Consider the following 20,654-nt stretch of genomic DNA (forward strand, 5'->3'; position numbering starts at 1 on the left):
TGTGCACTGTCCATAGGAATACAGACAGTGGAACCGCAACAAGCAACATGGAGATTCCTCGGAAAGTGAAGAAAACTACCCTATGATCCACCAACTTGTCTTCTGGGTATGTATCCAAAGACTATGAAGGCACCAATTAGAAAAGATACATGTACCCCCATGTTCACCACAGCAATTACTTACAATAACCAAGACATTCAAACATCCTAAGCGTCCATGGACAGATGAATGGACAAAATACACGCACTCTAGAATACCACTCAGCCATGAAATAGAGAAGATATTGCCACAATGTGGATGGATCTTGAGGGTACTATGCTAAAGGAAATTAGACAGAAAGGGACAAAACTGTATGATTTCACTCGTGTGTAAGGTAAAATAAAGAATATATAAAACAAAAGATCAACAAAACAAATAACACACTCACAGATACAGACAACAAATTGGTGGTCACTGGGGAAAGTGGGGTGGGGCGAAGGCACATGAAAGGACGTTCAGTGTCACATCACAGAAAGGGCATCAAACAGCCGGTGACAGCTGGGCACTAGACTTTTGCTGATGAGCACACTCTAGTTAGTGTACACAGAAACTGAACTACAACGTACATCTGAAAGTCACATTATTAACCCACATTACCTCAATAGTAAAAAAAATGTGTTGAGTCACTACGTTTGTAGAAATTTGTTATGGCAGCAATGGAACACCAATACAGTGGCCAAGTCAGAAACCACACTGTGCAACAAAGAAGATAAAGATGGCAGGAAATCTCCAAGGAGTCATGGGCAATCCTTCTCCCTAACAGCTTTCTCTCTAACTATTAACTGCCATGCAGAATAATTAGCTTAATAATTGAACAGAAACAAAAACAACTTTCAAATTAACCAAAGAGTTTAATTTGATTTTGTGAAAAAAGCTGATACGCAATCGGATATGCTTCCTTTCTCTTTTGTGTTGGTACCCTGTGAGTTGGTACAGTGCGGATATTAACTAGGGCGGACGTGGAACCATGAAATGCTGTGTAATCCCAGGTCACCACACAGTTACTGGAAGACACATCCTTCCCACTGGTCATTAAACACAGAAAAATCCATAGCAAACAAAACTGCAATTTGAATCTATGGTTATTAAAATGCAAAAACACCGGGAGTCTGCTCTTTTTTTTTTCTTCCTGAAACAAATTACAAAAAGTGATCCCAAGTTCAACAGCACCCCCTCCCCCAAAAAAAATCAAATGCCTCAACAGTTTAATGTATCAGTCTATGGAATTTTTCTTTCTTTTTCAAAGATGGGCTAAGAAAAAAAAAAGAATGCTGGATGTTCTTGGGGAAAAATTGAATAATTAATATCCAATCTTACATTTTTTATGATTGTCATGGACATAACCTAATGGCTGTCAATCTTAAGTTTCATTTGTTGCACTCAAAATTCACTGTACGATATATAAGTATACATGATAAAGAATACAAGCATTCTTCCTAAAACAATATTAAGTTTACTATACTTAGAGTTTACAGTTCTTTAACAATTTGACATTGAACACTCAAAACATTGTACAACCACAGATTTGTGAACAGTCTTGAGAGAAAGCTGTGTTTTGGTACAGTAAAGCAGCTTCAACCAACAATTTAAGAAGTTCTGAGTATTTGTTACAACAAAAGACAAATTTGATTATTGAATATTCAATGTTTGCAAGAAATTTCAAAAGTCACTTAAAGCAAGAAAACCATAATTTGTAACTGTGGTCTTAAACATTTTTATCACTATATTCTTACCACATAAAACTTACCTCAAATCAAGATCCTATCAGTATCAAAGATCTCTTTTGAAAAGGGAAGCTTTACATCAAACATGAGTATGACGAACCCTGTATTTAAACATGGGCTTTCAGAAAGTCTCTCACACACATCTGTGAGGTAGGTCATTATCCATGTTTTTTTGTAGGTGAGAAAACAATGAGGTTACGTGCCCTGCGGCTGACACAGCAGCCACACTCAGACCAGATTCCAAATTAGATTACGCTCTTTGCTCTGCGTTACTTCTTTCGTTTACAAACTTTTTAAAGGGTTGAAATATAAAGATTGCTATTCATTTGCATTCATTTTAAAACATCGTAAGTGAGCCAAACTTTTATTAAGGTGACTTAAAAAGTAAAGCAACTCAAGAGAAATAGAAAAATACATCTAGTGGCTAACCTCTGAAGGTGCCAGGGTGAGGTTTGGCCAGAGGAACCTGAGAACAGACGCGAGCAAACACCACGGCCGGTCACAGAGGGCAGGTACAGGGACAAGGGAGAGGAGTTAGAAGAAAATACAGTTTGAACAAGTTTGTGACTAATTATTACTGTTCTATAATTTAAAACAGAAGGCACAATTAAGGTGGTTTTTACATCAGTGGACCTGTTTCTTTTTCATGTTAGAAAAATGTTACCTGTCTAGAAAAATGGCCTTTCTTCATAACAAAACTTACTCAAAAGGGACTATTAGCTGTGAAAAATGCATGCATAAATTAGCAGCCAAAATTAACTATGCAATTCTCCTTGGCAATAGAACATTTCCGTTTCTCCCTGAAATTCTAAATTAATGCAAAGTAGCAAACCTTGAATAAATAAACAAAACACTGTATGAATGAACTCTGTCGAAATTCTATGAATGCTCAAAAAAGTTTTCATGCTATGATATTCTACAAATACATTTTTTTTCTTGTAAAGAGCACTCTATTCTAAAATTTCCTTAATTGCACTTTAAATGTAACAAATTTCCCTACCCTGCTTGTCCCAATAATCATGAGCTAATTCCATAAAACCTAAATTGCTTTCGATATAAACCACGGTTACCAAAGCCCCACACACAGTTGCCACTGCAAACTGGCAGGGCTAGGCAAGGCTGGCAGGAAACATTACCATCCGCTCACAAAGTTAATGAGGCCCACAGGCTGGTAACTTCTAGACCAGCCTGATTCTTATCAGGTTATGGCTGGAAAAGTTTAATTAAACCCAATCCAGTCTGGACTGTGTTCAGTGCCATCCAACACACCATAATTATATGTGGGAAAGGCTAGTAAGGAGGCCAGCAACTTGTTTAAATAAGATTTATACAATTTTTAAAGCTCATCAAACAAAAATTACATTTCAAAGTTTTATAAGGTTTGGGAGAATGTCTATCCAACAGATAATAATTAGGTAGTTCATGAATAGAAATATATTCTATGAAAATAGTGATTTATCATCTAATATGCACACAAAATAAAAAATTATCAATCTGTATATGAAATTTAGATAAGCCTAATTCACACAATAGTGAAGAACTACAATAATTTAGAATAGGGGCTGGAGCTAGTTTTACTTTTGAAAAAGGCTGTACTACAAAACCATGTAAATTAAAGGAAGAAGCATGCCCTAAAAAGTTTCTTCGGTATTTTTAAGCACCCTCAGTACCTTAGAAGTACTTGTAAAAATCAATATGCTAAACAAATCTTAAATACTTTAGATAATTACATCTAGGTAGCACAATCAACTGGTTCAAATAAACGAAGAAACACCCAGTTAAGACTACATCATGTCATCCAAGACTTGAAAGCAATACACCTGCGTCTGCTGTTCGCATCAGCTCTTCGGACGTTTCAGGGACTCGCTGCCCGCCGCCCCCGGAGGAGGGGGCTCGCAGAAGGCAGTGGTCAGCGCTGGGTGCTCGATCGGCACGCAATCTCCACGAAGAGCTGGCTGGTCCTGCTTCCTCATGGTTACCTTACAAGGTCACTGCAATGTGTTAACTAAGTTAAGAGACATGGGGGGTGTCTGGATCTAAATCTCACCATAAAAACGTATGGGATGCTTCCATCACTTCCAATTAATCACGCCATGTTTTATGTCAAGTACACGTGATGTTTTAACATGTTTGGTTTTCTGCATTTCTGCCATTTGTATTCCAGCGGGTGGTTGTATTTAGGAAAAATTCAAGTATATACCTTCAAAATGCCTCGCCAAACATACAGAATATTCCCACTAGGATAAATACTCTAAAAATATAAAAAGTGGACAGCAACACTAATCATGAAAAGAAAGAACTTTAAAGCTCGGATACCTCAGTCTTTCAATCCACCCTTCTCACTTTACAGGTTCCAAAAGCGAACCCCAACACAGGATGCGACTTACCAACAGATTGCACATACCCCTCACCCCGAGTGTCCGATAAAGGAGGGTCTCGGGGAACTGTAATTAAAATAAACCACATTCCTCACCTAAAAAGTCACAGAGTGACAGGAGGACCAGGTAGAGACACGCCAGGCGGAAAAGGCAGGCGTCTTTGAAAACAAAACTGAACATGCCTAGCACTGAGATAACGAGATTTCACAACCACTAACAGAATTTAAATTATTGACCAGTGAACAAAGAGGAAGCGTCTGTAGTAGACACAGTCCAAGCTTTAGTGTTTTATCAACGAAAAGTGCAGCGCTTATACTAATTCAGTATGCGGCACATTAATAGAAGCTACAAATTCAGTAAAAAAAACTTATAACTGTTGTCTATGATTATTTTCTTGTTTATGTCTCATCTAATGCTAAAAATCAGTTTCCATTCCAAGTATAAACTGACCAGGGAATACAAGAAATCAAGCCCAGAATTATGAAACTGTCATTGAAAACCTATTTGCAAAAAAACAGGAAATTTCCTGTACTAATATACAGCCAATTCCCTGATGTGGAAATATGATCATTTCTGATTAATTTAGGCTCCTGGATTCTCTTTATAAATGACTAGTATCAAGGAATGCAAACACCAAAGGTTACAAAAGTATCTCTTGAAAACTCTCTGATTGAAACAAAAACCCCACTTGTAGTACCTTTGCCTACCTGTCTCCAATTTGAGATGCTGTTTGTCCTTCCATTAAAGGGTAGGAGGAATGAGTTCTAATATGGTGCCCTATTTAAAAGTATTCAGAAAATGTTCACTGATGACACTTTTTGAAAGTAAGAATCAATGATAACCAACTCATTATCCATAAAGCCATAAGCTTTAGTCACTAGTCTTTTAGTACTTTCTTACAAGTAATCTTGTTCAAGATTTCTGTTACCCAGCCCCCCCCACACACAAAAAAATAAATTTTGCTCCCAAACAATACACAGCCTGATTACGAAAATCAAGGTGCTATGAAACAGGTTGCAGACACACACGGTTCTATTTAAGTCCAGCTCAAGATGATTATGTCCATAGGTTAAAATGAAATTATTCTGAGTTTGAACCATATTCTTTCTAACAACCAGAAAAGAAAAAGGAAATCTTAACTTGATTTTTAACTATACTAATTATGCCAACCTGGAACAATAATTTTCCTAAACTAGTATTTTCTAAATTTGCTTTTTCCCATGGATAGTAAGTTTCAAAAACATGTTTACATTAATTCTGGCCAAGCAGAGTTAAAGCTAAATGGTTGTCTTTTTTCCCTCAGAGGACTTGTCAAAGTCTTTAATCCTCATACCCACTGTCATCTCAAGAGGGAGAGTGGCAGGTAACGTTTTCCAAACTTGCTCAGGGGGAGTCGTTTTCAGCAGAGCATCTCACAGGACACAATTTGGGATATGCTGTTCTAGAATCCGTGGAGACTATTTCCATGACAGAGCTAAGGTTTTATCTGTAACTTAACAACAAAAGCTCTCTCCCCGAATTTTAACTGGAATCTGCCCACCACCTACCGCATCCACCATCCACCAGCTGATAAGCCTGAAGTGTGGGAATTTAGTGCTGATTCTTTCCCCCTCTGCTCATCAGCAACGAGTAGGCTCCTTGGACAACGTTCTAGCTCCTCTGACCCTGGACGAAGCCTCCTGTAATCTCCTTCCACAAAACAATTCTAGATTCGCAAAATAGCTGTGCTTTTAAAAACTTGAACATACAAAAAACAAAACTGTGAGCCCTGGTTCTCCTAAAATTCAACAAGTAACTACCAAACTGTAGACATTCATGAAAATGGGCAAGAATGAGAAAATAGTAAATAATATTTTAACTTTCCAAAAATACAATCACCCATATTTTGATATGAGTAAGTTTCTAATATATGATTTCTTAAGACTAACAAAGCTAAAATACCACTGGATTCCATCCTGTGGTTTTTCCACCTTCAAAATTACTAGGAATTTTACCACCAAGGATAAGGAATCAGACTAGTTCCTTATTGCTAAGGTCGTCCCATTCATAGTCGGGCAAAAGTGATGAGGTGGCCTAGCTTTTCCCAAAAGAGGTAAATATTTACACATTTGGAGAGGTGAAAATTATGTGGTATCTATAATGCACATCAGACTAACACAACAGGCCTACTGCTATCCCTATAAAAATAACCACAAAAAAGCACCCTTTGGTGCCACTAGGTGGCAGCCTTTCAAAGGCTTAAAACTGATGTACTGCAACCCCACCCTCTTTCCCAACAATGATTCCTTTTGATATTAAGAAGTCAAGATTGCTTAAAAGCTCTACAAAACAAAGTGATGTAACACTGCAAACTCTCGACTCCAAAGTATTTGAAGGTAGACATGCTTGTCTTCCATAAACACAAGAGAGATTTGGTCTAATGTTCATTCTCATCTGCTTCTGGTAGAAAACATCATTTTTTGGCAAAGAAAACCCTGTCAAGGCTTAGTCACTTTTGGTTTTCAAGAGCCTAATCTTTTCTAGGGTGAGTCAGGTGAATGAGATTGTTAATTACAACATACTAAAGAAAACAAATGAATAAATACAAATTAGATAAATTATATATAATTTAAAAATTAAATACTTCTACTAAAACAGAATATAATTTATAAGCTATTACCTACCCTGCTTTATACAGGTTGTTTTTCTTTAGGATTATAGAAGAATATGACCTCCACAAAACAACAAAAAAACCTGTTGGGTTTTCCATCAAAAGCATTAGAGTGTGAATACATATATGTATATATGTAAACAACACATATATTTATACGAGAGGTTTTTTTTTTTAAATGTTTAAGGCTTCCCTGCCCTAAAAAGTTCAACAGTGAAGGTCATAGCCTATCAAGCTTTGGAATTACGTAAAAAGCCCTTAAGGCCAAAACAGTGTTTTCAGATTTGATGGCTAGCAATGAAGACATAAAACAAAGAAAAGGAACCAGGGGTTTAAAAGCTAAACCAATCAGCCACTGAGGAGCGAACCATAAACCAAGAAAATGGGGACCAGGGAAAGGGAGGGAGGGGTGGCTACAGGGACAAACTCCAACTCCAGATGGAGAGTTCACATGTGGGATGCAGCAGCCCACGCAGGCGTACACACGCACCCTGCACCACACGCAATCACAGAGTTCTCTTTTCAGGGACTGTTGGTCTTTTGCTTTGTTTCATGTAACTGTCAATTTTATAATGCTCAGCAAAGTATAAAAATAAATAGAGCTGAAAAGAATTTGAGAATGGTTGATTTTGAAGGCAGGTTTTAAATGATGGAAGTTTATGACAAAAGTTGTTGCAATTCCAGATACTCCAATACAGAGTAGAACCCTGAAGGCTCTTAAAACTGGTATATTTTTCACGGAAATCTCAAGATAAAACCTCTACTTGGTTACAGTTATTTTTAAGGAACCAGGAAATCATGGTTACCTGTTTCAGGACCACAGTCTTTCTGTTGAACACTAGGCAGAAACTGCTAGAACTGGGCTTCTAAAATTTGGGGAGCAGGCTTTTAAGATTTCAACATTTAAAATCTATCTTACTAATGTTTTTTTAAAAAATATTCTTATGCAAAAGAATTGGGTGCAAAAGCACAGCTTAAAGATTGCTAACATTTTTAGGCATCTGTAAACTGGATTCACCTACACCAAAGAGTAAAGCAAGGAGGTTCTGCCAGAACAGCCTGTGATTGAGACAGTTCACCGGCAAAGGGATATTAATCGTGTGTAGTGAACTCACAATTTTAATCAACAATCTTCATCAGTGTTTACGTATTCAAGATATTGCCTATGGGAATTTATCACAGACAAAACAGAGTCACAGATTTCTACAAGTAAATAAAATGTCAGATTTTTCTGTTTTCAGTAATTCAATGGCATTAAGTGTCCCCTGGCAATATTCTTGTCTGTCAATCAGCATTTCAGACTATGTGATATGCACAGGTAAAATAATTTAAAGAATATATGTGATTTTCACAGTGCAATAACAGAAAGATATAAACTAGTGAAAGACCATCAACGGGCTAAAGTAGTGATCAGACTGGCACACATTTCGAAAAAATCCATGGTGTGACTGCCCAGGCGAGGTGCAACTGAAGACAATGTACTTCCGGTCAAGGAGCCAGTGAGGGAGCCAGAGAGTGAATGGGTCTCAGGAGTTACAGAATCAAAACTTGATCTTGGTCTATGTAAGCCAGCAGCAGAGCAGGAACGCTGAGGGGTTGAGGAACCAGACCTCTGTTCCACCACCTCGTCTGAAATGGACCAAGGAAGAGCAATGTATCAGAAAGGTACATTTGCCTAAGCCCTTCCTATGTAAATGCTACATTCACAATATTAAGTTCATCTAGCAAAGGTGACTTAGCAATAAATGTCAACATATAATTCAGCATTAACCTTGAAATCAAACTGATATCCTTGCATATGAAGAATGCCCATCCTTGAAGGCTTATTTTCTTTCAGCGTATCGACAAAATAAAAATTACCATCACACAGTGATTCTGAACCTTTGGTGCACACTGAAATTACCTGGGGGGGGGGGGGGCGGGGGCGGAGGGAAATCTTTTTTGAAAATGCAGCTCCCCACTTTCCTATCACAGAGATTCTGACTTAGGTGTGGGGGCAGTTCCCAAGAACCTGCATTTCAATAAGAACTCTAGGTAATTTTGATGAAGGTGGTCGGCCACCATATAAACACTACCATAATAATGTTAGTTCAGAAATAAACTCTAGTCCTTGGCCAGGTCATTCAGTTGGTTGGAGCATCGTCCTACACACCAAAAGGCTGTGGGTTCGATTCCCTGTCAGGGCACATACCTAGGTTGTAAGTTTGATCCCCAGTCAGGGTGCATACAGGGGAGGCAACTGATCAATGTTTCTCACGTGGATGTCTGTTTCTGTTTCTCTCTTTCTCTCCTGCCCCCTTCTCTCACTCCCCCCACCCCCTTCCTCTCTCCAAAATTCACTGAACATATTTTTGGGTGGGGATTAAAAAAGAATTTAAAATAATTTAAAAGCTCTGTTTAAATCATTGTCCCTGTGTCTGAACTTAATTCTTTTCTCATTCCATTCAGCACCTGACCTTCTATTTTTATCCTACTTTGGTCTATGAACAGGGTGAGCACATCTGGTTCACCCAGGTTTGAGTCTTGGCACACTCTGCATAATTGGACGGGACCTCCTTCCCTGAGTCCTTGGCTCTGGGACGGCCACAGGCACCAAAATCTAACCTAAATCCCAAGCAGGATGAGAGAAGCTGATGAAGGGGAAGGTTACATATTATATTGCTAACAGCAATAAAATATGAATGAGGAAATGTGACAAAGAACCTGACAACATCAGCCAATTTTAGGTAAAAATTGCTGCCTCGTGTTGGCTCCACAGCCAACACTTCGAATGACTTTTTTGGGGCAAGCAAGCACTTCTTTCGGAGAGCTGCTGGACTAGAGACATCACATGTGTCTTCGCTCCTTTCATTTCACTTACATTTTGACTGGCTCTTGATTACTTAAAAACCAGTATAAAAGACCTACCCACCATGCTTTTGAAAATGATTTTAACATCTTGTCAACTACTTCCAAGCTTTATCTTCTCAGATCTCATGCCTCCCTAGCTTCCTTACCATCAATGCTTTTAAAGTCCAAGAGATAGCTTCTGTTGTCAACCAGGTAGAGCTGTAAGCTCATTTTCACATAATTGCCAGTCACTGGATTTTTTCTCCTTACACGAAGATGGTATGCATTCACTACCTAAAATGAGAAATCTTCGTTAAGGAAAATTGTTAAAAATAACAAACTATAAAATCTCTCCCATTTATTATTTCAGACTATCAAAACAAATCATTGATAGAGGTAGAACAGAGAAGAAATTCCTGAATGATTCTTTTTTTTACATTACATGGAAATTTAGTGGTTTTTTTTATCCTCACATGAGGACATTTTTAAAATTACTTTTAGAGAGAGGAAGGGAGAAACAGAAACATCGATGAGAGAGAGAAGCATCAACTGGCTGCCTCTTGTATGTGCTCAGACCAGGGATCAAACTTCCAACCTAGGCATGTGCCCTGACCAGGAACTGAACCCACCACCTTTCGGTTATGAGATGATGCTGCAACCAAGCAACACTGGCGAGGGCGTAATTTAGTCTTATTAATCCCTACTAACTACTGTTTGTGTACAGCAGTTACAATTAAAGGGAACTCAGAGATTATGTAGAGTGTAGCCTTCATTCTGGATATGCTTCACTCCAAAGCATAAATAGTAATTTTGGTTACACAGATTCAACTCAAATAATTTTACCCATAAATACAGAGTAGAAGAAAGAAAGGGTAACTAACGTGTTACAGGCCTGCACCAGGCCCCGTAACGAGTACTGTCACAAAGTTTAAGTATCACAAGAAACTATGAGAAAGATATCGTCTGCCTTTTGAAGACGACTGCAGCTCAGATAAAGAAGATTCTGGGTTTGCAAAGCCATCTACCAAATTAGCTACAAAAATTTTTCAGTAAGGATTTTAAAGACATTAACATCTTTTCAACTAAATAATAACTGCTTTAGAAAAGAGAAATATGAGTTTTAAATGGGTTTAGGCAAGCCCTGGCTAGGCAGCTCAGTGGGTAGAGCTGACACACCAAGGTTGCGGGTTTGATCTCTGATCAGAGCACACACAAGAATCAACCAATGAATGCATAAATAAGTGGAATAGCAAATCAATCAGTATCCCTCTCTCTCCCCCGCCCTCAAAAAAAAAAATCAATAAAATAAATAAATAAATGGGTTTAAGGAAATATTTTACTTATGCATTTCATGTACAAAAAATGAAATGAAAAGGACCGATTTATTTCAAACATGTCAAGTGAATATTTACATGGCATGTTTGAATGTTTTCTTCTACCTTTAAAAACGCGTTCACAGTCCTCAAGAAAAAAATGAGAGTTCAAGGGATACTGAAGTAGAAAAAGTGCTCCCCTCTACCAAAAGTAAATACAATTGCAATAAACTTGAGCACATATTTTTTAAAAAAGTAGAATGTGGGCTGAGTAAGAAAAACGTACCACACTTAAGGATTAAAAGCACCAGCCAACAAAGAGAGGCTTTCTCAACTGAGAGAAAAGTGCCTGTCGCCTGAATAAATATCTACTGATGACATAATCTGCACTGACCACTAGCTGCCACTGCTACTGGCAAAAAGAAAAACACCACTTAAAACGAGACAGGGAAAAGGAAAAACACACTATCTTTAATGATGCTTGACTTTTTTTATTGCTATAATGAATGCTGAAACAGGCAGACATTTTTCCTCAGGTGATTTTGAGTTGGTTACTTTTTGTTTCTTTGGCAAAAATGCTATTTCGTAATTCAAAAATATGTAGGTCCCCGACAGCAACATTCTTCTTCCTTGAACAAGTTTATTTGTTTTGTTTTGATGCAAACGGTGCATTTTTGCAAAGAATGGCACTTATAGCCAGGATCGTCAAGACCACTAAATCTGTATCTGAATCAAAAACAACTTTTAGACCTCAGTACTCAGCAGCTCAGAGCGGCTTATAGAACAACAACAACAAAAATACGGCTTCTACAAATGATCTTAATGTATAATCTCCTACCTTCCATTCAAAATCCAGCTGCTTCATAGCTCGGTAAACTTCAGCCATAATGTCGTATGGTTTGCTTTGACTTCGGATTCCAAGATGCCATTTGGCTTTCTTCACAGCTAAAGATTTGGGCTTGGTTGTATTCAGTGCATCCAATGGACACCTCGCTTTAGGGCTGTCTGCTATGAGAGGCGGCATCCGTTCTGGATGAGGTTTCAGGCCTGGGGGAACCGGCAGGGCGCTGTCCTCCATGAAAGAACCAGTGGGGGGACTAGAGGCGAGGTAGAACTCACTGGCTTGGTTCATTATTCTTCGGTTGTCGATGATAAGATGATAAGCCACTGCAAGCTGGTCTTGAGGGTCACCACTATATAAACTGTTCATTACTTCTGATTCTGTACACTCAAATTTCTCACACACTTCTTTCACAGCTTCATCATCAATGACATTAGCATCATAGGAGGGGTCTTCAGGAAATAAGTAACTGGGCAGATCTTGTTTAAACCACTCATGCTCTCTAGGAAAAATACCACGATACACTATTTTAAGAACATGCTTTGGCAAGTCCCAAATAATTTAGACGTGGAGCAATACAACATAGCAGTCAGAAAGACCTGTTCTCTAGTCACTTACTAGTTATGCGACTCTGGTTAATTAACCCTTATCGGTGAATAACTATGGTTATTCAGACTTGAGTACTTGGCTGACATTTTCTCAAAAATAAACAAACTGAGACTGTCACTGTGAAGGAGACAACTGGAAGTATCTGATGCCAAGATAAAATCCAAGTTTTCAAGCAAAATTTTAAAATTTTGTGTCTGTCTCCGTAAGCTGAAAAACTGCCCAGTATTTAAAGACTTTTCCAGTAACTCTGCAGTGATAATAATGAATATGATTTTTGATGTTGTACAATAAAATGCATCACCATTTGGAAAATCCCTACAACTCAATAACCCAGTATTTTCCAAATGACCAATGCACAATGTTACAGAATTACACTCGGCCACAGATGCACTCAAAATGCAAAACAGACCCACAGGTTTCTTCTTTTTTAAAAATATTTATTTATTTGAAGTGAGTGATTCCCCCTCCCCTTCATTCCCCTCCACCCTGAACACCCCCTCCCCACCATTCCCTCCCTTTAGTTTATGTCCATGTGTCACAAGTTCTTTAGATTCTATATTTCCCATAGTATTCCTGCCCTCCCCTCTATCTATTTTCTACTTACCGTCTATGCCACTTATTCTCTGGACCTTCTCCCCCTTCTCCTCCTCCCACTCCCCTGTTGCTAACCCTCCATGTGATCTTCATTTCTATGGTTCCACTCCTGATCTAGCTGTCCTCTTGGTTTGCTTTTGTTTTAGGTGTGGTTGTTAATAACTGTGAGTTTGCTGTCCTTTCACTGTTCATATTTTTTATCTTCTTTGTCTTAGATAAGTCCCTTTAACATTTCATATAATAAGGGCTTGGTGATGATGAACTCCTTGAATTTGACCTTATCTGAGAAGCACTTTATCTGTCCTTCCATTCTAAATGAAGGTTTCAATATTGTAAAGTACAATAGTTAATTAACATGTTTTCTGATTTGATGATGCAGCTAAAATGTTAAGCTTTAGTTTTAAAGCAAAACACCTATGATTACCTGAAGTGATTAAAAATGTTCCCTTTCCCAACCCCTCACATGGGCGAGGTCAGATTAAGTTCATAGACATTAACTAACATGCTGCAGCAGCCGGGATGGAGGAGTGGATACAGGGACCCAGCAGCTGTCTTCGATTGAGGCAAACAAGAAGAGGATTTTAAAAGTGTAAATAATGCCACTGTCATCATCATTTTTTTTGTTTTTGGAAATGAGGTTATTTTTCATAGAAGATGTTATTTAGGTTAACATGTACATGTACAGGTTTATTATTTTTCAGTAAAGTAATTTTTAAGTTTCTCATTTTTAATTGCTAATATGGTAAATATTGATAAAAATACCTGCATTAAAAAGAAAAACCAGCAACTCTTTGGAGATCTCAACTTTAAGAAGGTGAAGGGATACTAAACCAAAAAGTGTGACGGTGCCCAAATCTTATTTTCTCACAGTCGGGGCCTTGGTACGTGATGTTACTACTGCTACCCTAGGACACCCATCCCCTTTCCCCTAACATGTGCTGTTCTTTCAAGACTGTGGAAGCATTCCCACATGGGGGAGGGGCACTCCCTAAGCTTCAGTTCAGATCAACATGTATTTTCACTGGCTACCTTCCACTGACTGACTGATTCATTTATGCATAGTTACTAAGGATGTTCTATGGCAAAAAGACACGCTTCTTCACCTCATAGAGATTACATTCTAGCCAGGTGAGGATTAAACAAATTCTCACAAAAATAAGTACAGAGTTACAAATATACAAACATGAAAATCATATGATAAAGATTGAGTGAAAAACCCAAGGTAAAATGAGAAAATACAATTCAGAATGGGAGGCAAATGACTAGAGAAGCCACTCTGGGTGATATTTAAGCTGATACCAGAATGATTAGAAGTCACCTAACAAAGAATTGAGGACAGGTACTCCCTGCAAAAGTAACAACATACACAAAGACTCTGAGACAAGAGGTTGCCAAGGTCAAGGACCAGAACACAAACCACTATTATGAGAGAATAATGAGTTACGGCTTGGAGTGGCAAAAGATGTCAGACAGTTCTGATAGCTGCAGGCTATAAAAAAGGTTTAGGGATTTGGACCTATGATTAAGGAAAATACTGAAAGATTTTATAGAAAGAGGTGACAGGATGTAATTTGCATTCTGTAAATGTTTTTCAGCTTGTGAGACAGAAATTCAGTGGAAAAGATAAACACAGTGATGATGGCAGGGATGCTGCTGCGAGCGCGACAGTCCCAGTGAGAGACGACAGGGCCCCAGGATCCGACGATGCACCAAGATAAAACCTCTGCAGCTTCCAGTGGATCCTCCTCTAGTGAGGCTCACACTTCGTCCCAGGGGCCGATCTTCCTTAATCTCTAATCTGCCCCCTGCACTCAGAACTCCTTGAAACAGGGACCGTGTCTTATTTAACTGTACTCCAAGACCCAACAGAGAGCAAGTGCTCAAAAATGCAGGATAAAGAAACGATGACAAATGACATGTAAGAACAAAAATGAAGTCAGTGACGTAGTCATTTGGTATATCGAGATAATACTAAGCATCTACCAAATGTCAAGTCATAAAAATGGCTCATGGGGTCAATTTTTTCAGAAGAAGTACCAGAAGATACAAAGTGACATTAACTACATCAGGTGCCACTGTCATGTCTGTACACAGTCAACGAGAACTACCCACTGGGAGTCAATGCCACAAAACATGTCACGCATCCAGCAAAACATCTCGGATGCAACAATTATTCGATGATCAGTAGTTCTCTCCCTGTGAACTGTATTTTATTGAATCAAAAATTCCCAAACATGAAAAAACTGAATTCAGATAAATAAAAAATGAGGAAAGTTAATTCCAGTTATTCCGTTAAGTGCAGAAATGAACGCCACGTTTATACCCCCTGCATCCTAGTACACTTTTACTTACATTTTTTATTCTAAAGCATGTACATATACAAACATCTGTTTTAAGATAACAGAATCAATACTTTACTCTTCTAAATGTGCTGATACAAACAGATACAAGTATATATATCAGCATATCTAATTTCCTTTGTAAAGAAAAGCCAATTAAATGAACTATCTATTCCAAAGAACTGTGAACACAAAAGGCTTTTCCCCCAACTAAATTCATTTCCATAACTAAATCTGGTGCTAATTTACAATGTTCCACGTTTATGCACAAGGCCTGGAACACTAACAAAAGGCTGGGGGAAGAAAACAGCACCGGAACCTAAAAGGAACCAGTCCTTGCTCTCAGTCACATAAACAACCACCTCAGCCACCATTTAAACATCCCAAGAGTCCCAGGTCTTCAAACAGTCACTCTGGCTTATGAAGAGAAAGAATATTCTAGAAAGAGGTCAAAACAATGTGTTTGTAAGCAAATACCTGATAAAATGTTAGGTAAGAAGGATGAAACCTCCAAGAAACATGACGTGAGAAGTGAGAGTAGAAGGCAATGAATCACCCTGGCTTGTGGGGACTACATAAAAGTCACATTCACAGCAACACGGCAACTGCACTTTCCAAAGTTTCTCACATAACAAGAAATCCTTCACAGCAAACCCACTAGCAGCTATTTTTGGATTCAAAATGTTAGCAGAACTTTTATTCTTTATTTCATCACCATGTATAAAATACATAAATCTCACCCGGTTTTTCTACCTGAAATTCATTCAAACACTTTCTGAGCAGTTACTGTACCCTGGGCCTTCCAGCAGCGCGTGTACACAGACGAGGAAGACTCTCTCTACCCTCACTTAGTTGCAATTTAAGGGCAAGAAAGACACACTGGAAAATAGCGACAAACAAGACGAAACTGAAAGAATAAAAAACATGAACAAAGTGTGGAAATCACAGATGTGGAAGCAACTAATGTCGCTTAGGAAATGAGAAGTGATTTCACAAGGGGGGCGATTTGTGAGCAGGCAGGAGCGCCCAACCTTTTGGCATCTCTGGGCCACACTGGAAGAGGAGTTATCTTGGGCCACACATTAAATACACTGCGATACGCAGTCTCAAAATAAATCTCATAATGTTTTAAGTAGATTTTTAAGTATGATTTTGTGTTGGGCCACGCTCATTGTCATCCTGAGTAGCCGGTGGCCTGCAGGCCGCAGGTTGGACACCCCTGATTAAAGGATGAATAGAAATCTATCAAGTCAGAAAAATGGCAGAAAAGGCATCAGAGGTGAAAGGAATCATTAACAAAGACAGGAAGGCAACAAATGTGTTGGGGAAACAAGGAAACAATGTGGCTAAAGCCCTACGGGATATGAGATTCCAAAGAACTACACAGAGCCTTATTATGAAGGACCTTGTAATGTGTTGCTACCTAAACTACAAAGTTTGGGAAACAATCTGAAATACTTAAAGACAAGTGACATGATCATGTTTGCATATTATGGGAAGTAAAATTTGTAAAAAGATTTTAGGGCCCAGAATAAGGAAGGCATTCAACTGCTAATACTATGATTAATGCCAGAATATGCACATAATAGCAAAATAAAAGTCACCTTATGTCTTTGATAGTTGCTCGTTTCAGGGGGTCAACCTGCAGCATATGCATCAGGAGAGTGGCGACAGAACGATTGAGATATTCTGGGATATAAAACACGCCCCCGCGGATCTTCTTAAATAGCGTGGGCACATGCTCATCGTCGAATGGGAGGGTGCCACAAAGAAGAGCGTACAGAATAACACCACAGCTCCAGATGTCAACTTCAGGGCCTGCATACAACCTGAGGAGAAAGGGGACACACAGACCTGAAATGCAAGGGTCACCTCCCCTACACATTCCCTGCTGCTACACATACATAGTACGTTGCTTTCAAAGTCTTTTCTCTTTCTTTCAAATATTCACCTGAGGACATGCTTATTGATTTTGGAGAAAGGGGAAGGGGGGGGAGGGAAGGAAGGAGGGAGGGAGAAAGAGAGAGAAACATTGATGTGAGAGAGATACACTGACAGGCTGCCTCTCATATGCACCCCTACCGGGGACTGAACCCCCAACACAGGCATGTTCCCTGAGCAGGAATTGAACCAATGACCTTTCAGATTTACGGGATGATGCTCCAACCAAATGAACCACACAGCCAGAGCATTTGCAAGGTCTTTAACGAACTCCATAGTCACTCTCTAACACTCAATGGTTGTTCCCCAGGGAGAATAATTAATTGGTTCTAAACAATTATTATTCAAGTTTTCCAAGAGAAAATAGTATTTTTTTGGCATAAACTCATTTCACTGAACTTATTCATTGACTAATTAAAAACATAAAACTTTCGCCCTGGCCAGTGTGGAGTGTCATCCCGTACACCAAAAGGTGGGGGTTTGATTCCCAGGTCCCAGGTTGGGGAGCTGACGGGGGCAAGCAAGTGATGTCTCTCTCCCACATCAATGTTTCTTTGTCTCTCAAACATATATAAAACTTACTGTGGCTGATTTTTTATTGAAACATCAAATTAGATGACCACAAACTTGAAAAAATAACAATAAAAAACAATACTATAGTGTATACAGGTTAAATCTTCTTTTTACTAAACTATTACAAGAAAGGATATGCATATGTAATAGAATTTCATCCCTGTACACTTATTTTAAAAAATATTTGAAGTAGTCAAGTAGCCACTGAGTCCTCTGGCAATGTCTTTGACAGTATTTATCCTGTATCACATTACCCTGAGTACTTGTTACTTTCTTTCCAATCACTTGATAGATAGCTTAGGGGAGTACTATTAGCTTTGCTCCTGAAAACCTATGCCTAGAAGGTTATACTTTTTTCTATAGACAATATTAAAATTACACAGCACATTACCAAACTCAAACCTGGGTCTGAGATAACAAAGTAAATCTTTACAATTTCAATTAAAAGAATATAATCCATTTCAATCAAAATTGCTGTCCATCATTTACACGGTTGCATTGTCCAAACTCCTATACCTACTACTTGTGATAATATCTTTCCTATCTCTTCTCTCATAGAATTCTGTCAATTTTTTAAAGGTTTTACTTATTTGTTTTGACAGAGAGGGGAAGGGAGAAAGAGAGGAAGAGAAAGATCAATGTGTGGTTATCTCCCACACACAACCTACTAGGGACCTGCAACCCAGGCATGTGCCCTGACTAGGGATTAAACCAGTGACCCTTTGGTTTGCAAGCCGGCACTCAATCCACTGAGCCACACCAGCCAGGGCAGAATTCTGTTAGCTTTTAAAATCAGACAATGGTCTCTATAGAAGACTTGGGTTTATGACTGCAATCTGTATAACCATTTTAAGAATGTACCAATGAGAAAATTACATGTAATTTTAAAATTATAAAGTCTCCACCTGTGCAGCTGAAGTCAACAAAATGGCATAACTGTCCTCCCAAAACCTCATTCTTCCAAAAACAAAATGTAAAATACTCTATATACTTTATAAAAGGATTTGTAAAATATCATGAAAGGATCATGTCTTATAAGTAAATAATAACACTAGCTTAAATTTAGCAAAAGATTATCTACACTTTTTTTTTATCTTTAGAGGGGAAGGGAAGGAGAGAAGGAGAGAAATATCAATGTATGGTTGCCTCTCATGAGTCCCCTGCTGGGAACTGGCCTGCAACCCAGGCATGTGCCCTGACTGGGAATCGAACCGTGATCGTGTGGTTCACAGGCCCGCGCTCAATCCACTAAGCTACACCAGTCAGGGCCTATCTACACTTTTTTTAAAATGAAAGTATTAACATTTATTTCAGTCATTTTAATAGGAAATTTCCTTAAATATATTCATAACAAAATTAAACGTTTAAAATGTTTAATATAAATATCTCTTCAACAATGAAAAAATAAAGGCACATTTTGTTTCTACTGTGTTAAAAATCTTATCTTGTAAAGAGAATATATAATTAAGTATTAGCAGAATGAACAAAAGATTACAAGAAGCTTCCTCTTCACTGATACATTATTACCTGCCTGAGATTACTTCAGGTGCCGCATAATTCGGAGATCCACAACTAGTTCGCAGAAATTCGCCATCTGACATCATATTGGACAATCCTGAAAATAAGAGTAATGTTTACCCAGTTGCTAGGTACTTCCAAAAGTAGATACTGGTAAGTGCACAAGAAAAAAAAAAGCCAAGTCTTTGATGCTCCATATATCATATGTTTTAATGAATAAAAAAAGCAGTGGAAAGCATTTGTTACACTAGAAAAAGACCATTTCAGAGTGCTGTTACACCGCAACAAAAAAACTAAAACATCACACGTGCGATTGAAATGGAATTCCTCTTCTAAACAAAAACACTGATCTGCTTCACAAATATAAGGCTATCCTAAACTATACAAACTTTTCCAAACATAAACCCAAGGAAATATTATTTACCCACTTTTACAGGTGAGAGAACAAAGATTATTACTTTTTATGCTACACTTTCAAAAGCCTTTTTTAAAAAGTAGCAATAAAACAGGCTCCAATTTAGAAGTTACATCCCAAAAGTGTATAACATGGAAAGCTTTAATTTAACATAAAAAAAATAATCGATTGAACCAAAAATCTAGTTGAACTATAGCACCAAATGAGTTCTGCGATTTAGAGAAGAGAAACAGGAAAACTAGTTTCCTGGCTTACAGATTAAAGTACTGACAAAAGTTTGAAATAAGCAATGCTGAAGCCTGGCACGCTTGCATCTCTTTCTGCAGTCTCTGACTTCCTAATCCTTTCCCCAAGACACCCTATTACGGTAGCCTGTCCAGGTATGTTTACCCCGGAAAGTGTATGGTGCATAAAAATTGTGTGATGCATAAAAATTACATGTTGGCTTTTATTGTACCCCTGACAAAAACTCCAACTTTTTACCAAATGGTAGATGTTACCCTGAGATCCAATGACATCACCCCCATTGATTCACAGAAGGACCCTAAAGCTCCAAAACTGCAATCAAACTTTCACGTACCTCTGTTTAAGTGCACTCATCAGAGAGAGTGCCCTCATTTTCAACCGAGTTTGTGACCCGCACATAAACCGGGTAAGTTTCATTTCCTTCGGAAGAAACCCAGTTTGAATGGGTTTACTTTGACCCCTACCTAGCCCTGGAACTTCTCTGGAAGTATCTGCTACGTTTTAAATTTTTATTCTTTTTATTGAATTTAGTGAGATGACATTGGTTAATACAATTATACAGGTTTCAGGTATACAGCGTTATCTGTATATCACATTGCATGCTCATCGCCCAGAGTCATCACCATTCATGCCCCTCACCTCTTC

At 38.4% G+C, this 20,654-nt stretch overlaps 1 protein-coding gene across 1 annotated transcript in view; it reads right to left on the reverse strand.

Annotated features, from left to right (window-relative positions):
• Positions 1-870: 870 nt before the first annotated feature.
• The window catches only part of PRKAA2 (protein kinase AMP-activated catalytic subunit alpha 2), a 61,243-nt gene continuing 41,459 nt past the window's right edge, over positions 871-20,654 (reverse strand). The window contains exons 5-9 of the mRNA XM_037043171.1: positions 19,358-19,445; positions 16,921-17,145; positions 11,772-12,276; positions 9,788-9,914; positions 871-8,420 (exon numbers count right to left, since the gene is read on the reverse strand). Coding sequence (XP_036899066.1) covers positions 8,182-8,420; positions 9,788-9,914; positions 11,772-12,276; positions 16,921-17,145; positions 19,358-19,445 — 1,184 coding nt within the window. The 3' untranslated portion in view covers positions 871-8,181. The remainder of the gene's footprint in view (positions 8,421-9,787; positions 9,915-11,771; positions 12,277-16,920; positions 17,146-19,357; positions 19,446-20,654) is intronic.

The sequence above is a fragment of the Sturnira hondurensis genome, unplaced genomic scaffold, assembly GCF_014824575.4.
Source record: "Sturnira hondurensis isolate 20B ecotype Veracruz unplaced genomic scaffold, ASM1482457v3 Scaffold0004068, whole genome shotgun sequence".
NCBI lineage: Eukaryota > Metazoa > Chordata > Mammalia > Chiroptera > Phyllostomidae > Sturnira > Sturnira hondurensis.